The sequence below is a fragment of the Populus nigra genome, chromosome 7, assembly GCF_951802175.1.
Source record: "Populus nigra chromosome 7, ddPopNigr1.1, whole genome shotgun sequence".
Lineage (NCBI taxonomy): Eukaryota > Viridiplantae > Streptophyta > Magnoliopsida > Malpighiales > Salicaceae > Populus > Populus nigra.
Window position 1 is genome coordinate 9306979 of NC_084858.1, and position 6470 is coordinate 9313448.

The following is a 6470-nucleotide window of genomic DNA, read 5'->3' on the forward strand; positions in this document are numbered from 1 at the left end:
TTTAAAATATTAAGAACATGGGCTTTAAACTCAAATCCATCTACACAACATATGTCTAAAGGCATAAAATTGAGCCCTAGATCCAATCTCAATTTTTAGAATAGGCAAAATGACATTATTAATGGCACTAAAAATAAATAAAAAAGATCTTATACCTAGACTGACATGATATCAATTAATCATATAAATTTGCAAGTTGTACATAAATCATGCATGCAAGATAATAAATCACATAGACATGACTATATTAAAATCAAAATAGTCAACTAGCTTTTAAATGGTCCTAGATATATTAATATCACTAGCTTATTTTAATTTCATCCCATGCAAAAAAAGCTAGCCTATTACTACGTTCATCACTAACAAATTATTCCTCATGAGTTTTTATATAAACATAAAAGTATATTTTTCAATATGCTTATCATTCCTAATTGCATAATTATTATTAAATAATAAATAATAAGAATAAGAATAATTATAAACCCTAAATAATTGTCTCACATGACATTGCGATGATCAAAGTCCTATTTTCTATAAAAGGGGAAAATGGTATTTTTGTTTGTGTTTAGAGAGGAAAAAGATTATATGTTAAAAAAAAGTTGCCACCTAGTATTATATTCACTAGAAAACCTTGACTAATTCATAGATTTTTAAGGTAAGGAACTTGTTATAGTAAAGGGAAAATACTATCGTCCTAAAGTATCCTAATTGAGGTAAGCAGTATTGCTATTCTCGTCTTCTATTCTTAATATTCTATTGTGCCTAATCTACTAGTATTTTATCTATATGAGTGATAATAGATCTATTCCCATAAGTTAAACCCTGTTTGGTTGGTTCAAGTTTAACCATTCTAAGATCGGGTTCATCTTACCCATCTCAATTATTATCTTTTTGATAACAACCAGTGAATTGATATGTCTATAATTGGTTACTCTTTAATCATGGACTCTGACTAATAATCTATCAAGTCATGCTAATAAATAACCAATGACATTATGTTTAGGCTCTTTGAACCTAACCCATACCCTAAAACATGTTCATGAATAATGTTTTATTAAGATTCATCTATCCTATAGTAATATTCATTTACAATATTTGTTGAATGAATATTGTATGTCCTAGTCTTATCCAAATAGTGACCTATATAAGTTCATCTACTTGGAGGAAGATCTAATGACATACGGGTCCCTTGCAAACAAAGTTTTTTAACAATGACCTTTTAGAGATTCATTGTTTGTGGTGTGCTATTTTAATAATCACCCTTTCATATTCCATTTTATTTAGCTTTTACTTATTCATCTCTAGGCATACATATATGTGTTTTTTTAGGAAAAAACCATTACTCCTATTATTTGGTGAATATTAGGTTTAGAGATTCTTATGCGTATTTTATTACTTTAAAAACAAGAGGAAGGTTGTTGCTCCTTTTAGGGTCCATAAGTCATGGCCCATATAGAGTCCATGTACCTTGAACACTAAAAGTTAATAACCAAATTTTGTTTTTTTTTAATAAAAAAACCCAAGGAAGAGCTATTCCCCTTTAATACCTAAAGTAATGACCCATATAAAGTCTATTTACCTTAGATACATATAGTGAATAACCAAAACAATTTAGATGTAATTGGAAAACAAAGATTTACTATATTTTTTTTGAAAGTTTTAAATAATAGCCCAATGGACCTTTTAGTTGTGGATTGAAACCTAAAAACCCTTGTAAACTTGTTTCAAGATGTAAGATGTATGAGTGAGTGATTTTGATATTTTTGTTGAAAAACCAAAAGGAATCAACCAAAAATGTCTTGATAGCTTCATCATTGGGATAAAAATAGAATGGAATCAAACCATAAAAAATGCAAATATGATCAAGGGCATATCAAACATAAGATGAAAGTTTGTAGGGGTTTTAGCCGAATGCAGTTTTGAAAACAATATTGGAAAGAAAACTTCTTACTCCAACTAGACTTAAATACATAGGTCTTTTAAAAGATCTACATTGGTTGGCTTAGGGTTAACTTCTAAAAAAATATCTTGAGAATGGTAAAATATACATCGTCAATCAACATAACACAACACAACATCAGTCATAAATGATAAACTAGAAAATAAAAACTAATAAAGAAACCTTTACCGACATCCATAATATTCACATTCTCATCAATAACAAATAGTTCCAATATGCCACATCTACAACCTCAAATTCTAGTGATACTAAACAACTCACGATGAGTAAGGTGGTCGGCATTATTTGGAAATAAGAATTAGAAACTCGATCTTTTCTCAAAGGGCTTATTAGAGGCAATCCTTGTCTTCCACATGTTATCAACATCACAAACTATACACACAATATACATGTAATGATTTTTCAATCTACATTAATTTCTCAGGTCATAATAGTTTTAAAAAATCATCAACACATAAAAACTTATAAATATAAGCATACATTATAAGTTATTTGAACTTGACAATAGAAGACAATAAGAAACTAAACATAAATATACCTAACATAGTAAGACATGAAGTTGATTGGACTAGGCTGGGTAACTAGAACTCCTAAGGTTGTAAAAGCCTTAACTGAAATCAAAAGGTTTTTACTCCAACACTAATAACCCAAAAAGAAGATATATAAACCCTCCACCTCTCATTATGGTCTTCAATCTATGTAGTTCCTTAAAAAATCACTTTTCTCTATTCCCTTGATCTTCTTCTCTTCCTAAGGTTGGCCTATATATAGCTAATAAGCAACCAACTCAATCCATAGTCTTGTAAAAACTAAGCCCTAAGATTAATGGTAACAAAATCTAGTTGTTTATGGGTAAAAATGAAAACACAAGATATGTAACTTTGTTAGGATGGTACAATAGCAAAATGCTCTCTATGAAACCAAAATCTTAGTGGTAAAAATATGAAGTGCACAGACAAACACAACTCAAGCCAAAGGATATCCCAAAAAAAGACAAGCAACGCCCAAGCCAAGAAGGGATGAAACCTAAATCAATCGAGGTGACGCCTAAATTGGGAAAACAACACTTATGACACAACTTGATTCGAGAAAAGACAGGAGGGAGTAATTGAGTTACAATTTTCTTTTGGCTAGGGTAATAGAAAAGCTCTGAAAGAAAAAAAAAGATCAAAAGTGATGTTATAGTTGGTCCCAAAATGTGTTTGTGTTTATAATACGGTGTACAACGTATGTTCCAATATGTGTTTGTGTGTGCATGTAAGCGATTGGATAGGCTATTTACAAAAACATTAAAAGGTGTAACTAAATTACTATAGTCACATCCACAAGATACTATTCACTAAACACTATTTACTAGAATAATATTTTATATTTTTTCAATTTTATCATTTAAAATTAGATTGTTTTGAAAATTTCACTTTATAATTTTTTTTGTTGGATTATATACAAGTATAATGGATTTAGTTTTTTTTTCCCATTTTAACCTTCAACATCACTTCTATTCAAAGTGGAGCTTCATAATTTTTTCAATTTGGTTGCTATTAATTTATCCTAATTTCATGGCCCAAGCTATGAGTTTTATAGGTTAACTCAAGTTGAATCGAGTTATCTTTTTAAGATGTTTATTCTATTTTATTTCTTTTTTGATATCATTTTTCAACACTAGTTTGGTTCGAAATTAGGTTTTGTATTTTTTTGATTTATTTTTAATATAGTTACCCCGATCTTATAACATTGATCATAAGTTTGGCAGGTTGCCTTGACTTGACTCAGTTCATTTTTTTAGGGTATTTTTTAATTTGTTTTTCAATTTCACCCTCCAACAACTTGATATTTTTATTTAGCTTTTTTTTTTCAATTTTATCCTTCAATATTAGGTTGTTTAGGAATTAAACTATATAGTATTTTTCAATGTGCTTTCTATAGAGTTATTTAGGTCTTATGAATTTAGTTTTTTTCCTCGATTTTAACATTCAACATTGAATTTGTTGGAAATGAAGCTTCATAAATCTTTTTACTTGATTATTATGAAGTTATCATAATCTCATGACTCAAGTAACGAGTTTAATAGGTTAACTCGAGTTGACTTAGGTTGTTTTTTTTATTCTTTTTTAATTATTTTTTTTCAAATTTATCTTTCAATATTGGATTGATTGAAAATCAAGCGTTGTAGTTTTTTTTATTGATTTCTATAGGGTTATCTCAATCTCATTACCTGAGTCATGGGTTGGGTAGGTTGCCTTAGGTTAACTTGGAGAATTTTTTTTGTCTTTTTTTTTCAATTTCATCTTTGAAAATTGGGCTAGTTAATTAGGAATTAGCCTTCATAATTTATTTTTATTTGTTTTAGAATTATCATGGTGTCATGACCTAGGTCGTAAATTTGACAAATTAACTTGATTAATTCAATATGCAGTCGTGTCAATATTTTAAAACAAATATCATCTAATATATCACTATATCAGTGTTTAAAAATATATAATTTAATATGCATCATATTTTAAGTTAATGATGAATTTTTTATTATTATTAAAGTCTCCCAAGGAAGGACTTGCCTGGGCTAAAAAGCGCATTCGCAACGCTTGGATATTTTCTTATGTAAAAAAAAAAAAACCTAACCCGCAACGTAGTGTGAGCTAATAATCTAGTAAATACTAAAGTTAGTCATCCTAGGGTTTCCTCTTTTGGTTAATTTTTTTTCTTATTTTTTTTATTAATTTTTTTTTATTTAACTTTGTTTCTATTATTTGTTTTTTTATTTTAAGGGATAAAATTTGGATGATGATTGCAAAATTAAAAGACCCTCCAAAGCAATGATCTCTTGATAACTAATAGAAACAAACATTCTGAGTATTATCATTTTTAGTATCTGATGCACTTGTTTTTGTAATATATTTTGGGAATGAAGATATCAAAACATAGTAAAGAAAGGCTTATGGTGATTTTTGATTCTTTTAACAATTAATCAGGTCTTTTCCTTTTACTTCGTCATTAAATAAAAAATTAATAATTCTCTTTGATCCATATTTTATCATTTGTTTTCCTATATTAAATAAGAAATAAAACCTTTACAAATTCGTTGTAATTGCCAAAGTATATATTTTCTCATTGATCTCTGCTATTATTATTCAGGAAAAAAAAGGAAATATTTATTTTATCTTGTATTTTCAAGTTTGTAAATGTCATTTTTCATTGGTATGATTTTATGTCTTGGGATGTATCTATTTTGAGATGCTTATGATATATTTCCTTTTACAATACTAAATAAAGTAATATTGAAAAACAATTAAAAGAAAAGAAAACCAATCACATATTAGCATAACTCTATTTAGGATTTAGGAACATAACCACATTCTCAAATTACATTTCCTTGAAGCTATAAGAGGAGATGGTGTCAATACTTTCTAAAATTTTAGAAACCTACTGCTGATGTTTCTCTCTAGTAGGTTTCTTAGACAGAAGTAGCAGTGAAGAGGACGCCTCCATTTCTGTAACACGCCCTCGCAACTTTTCTTGAAGCTCCTCCAGTTCTCCCTTCATCTTCCGAAGTTCATCAAGATTTAGCTTACCAATAAGTTTGGGTTCCGAACCCTTTAATTTCATTGCCTTCTCTAGCAATTCCCCCCTCTTTCTTTCATACTGAAGTTTCCTGAGAATGTCATTGAGTTGACTATTAAGCTTCTCCAATCTAGCCTCTTGTTGAGAATCAACAAGGCTACCCGCCGAAGCCTTGGGTTTCTTATCCTGATTTAGAAACCTCTGAGCCACAAACTCGACATTGGGGTGGCCAAATGAAAATGGTTTCCCCCCTGGAGAGAAAACGATGATGGCAATTTGCACACCACACAAGGTAGCAAGCTCGTTGGCTTTCTTGAAAACCCCTGTTCGGCGCTTTGAGAAAGTCACTTGCCGAGAGTTGCTATCTTTCACCATCTCTATCTCTATCTTTCGCCTGCCCATTATTTACTCTTTTCTTATTACAAATCTCGGGAAAGAGAGAGATATATGAGTTGCTTGTGGTGTTAATGAATATAAATAGTGGAGAACTTAGGCATGTTGAAAAAATGACTTGGACTTGCCTATAAATAGGTTTAGTATTAGTAACATAGGATTTTTTTTCCTTCAAAGAGATTTCCTTCATGGTTTTTTTCTTTCTATTATAGTAATTTCTTAAAAATGTTTCTTATTTTAGTGGCAACTACCATTATGAAGCTTTACCACTTTTGGTTGGCATATTTTAATTCTTATCCAACCGTATCAGATTTTGGAAATTAAATGAAATTGAACTAATCTTACATAAAAAAATAATTTATTTTTTGCTGTATGGTGAAGTTATTATAGATTTCTTTTTTCCTTTCTCTAAGGAAAATAATTAATATTCATATCAATAAATCATACTAAAATCCATACAAGATACACTACATCATTAAACAGTTTTATATACGGATTAATTCCGTTAATGTAAGGCATGCCATCCGTTGGTAAAATTATTACCGATGGTTCAACTGAC

The 6470-nt window shown here is 29.5% G+C and overlaps 1 protein-coding gene across 1 annotated transcript; it reads right to left on the reverse strand.

The window, feature by feature from the left end:
* Positions 1 to 5341: 5341 nt before the first annotated feature.
* Positions 5342 to 5920, reverse strand: LOC133698606 (agamous-like MADS-box protein AGL29). Its single transcript, XM_062121586.1, has one exon. It carries the CDS (start codon positions 5918 to 5920, stop codon positions 5381 to 5383), a length of 540 nt encoding a protein of 179 aa, XP_061977570.1. The 3' UTR covers positions 5342 to 5380.
* Positions 5921 to 6470: the final 550 nt, after the last annotated feature.

What these genes read in the sequence shown, in the direction of transcription:
- LOC133698606 (XM_062121586.1), bottom strand. Translation starts at nt 5,920, where the DNA reads ATGGGCAGGCGAAAGATAGAGATAGAGATGGTGAAAGATAGCAACTCT.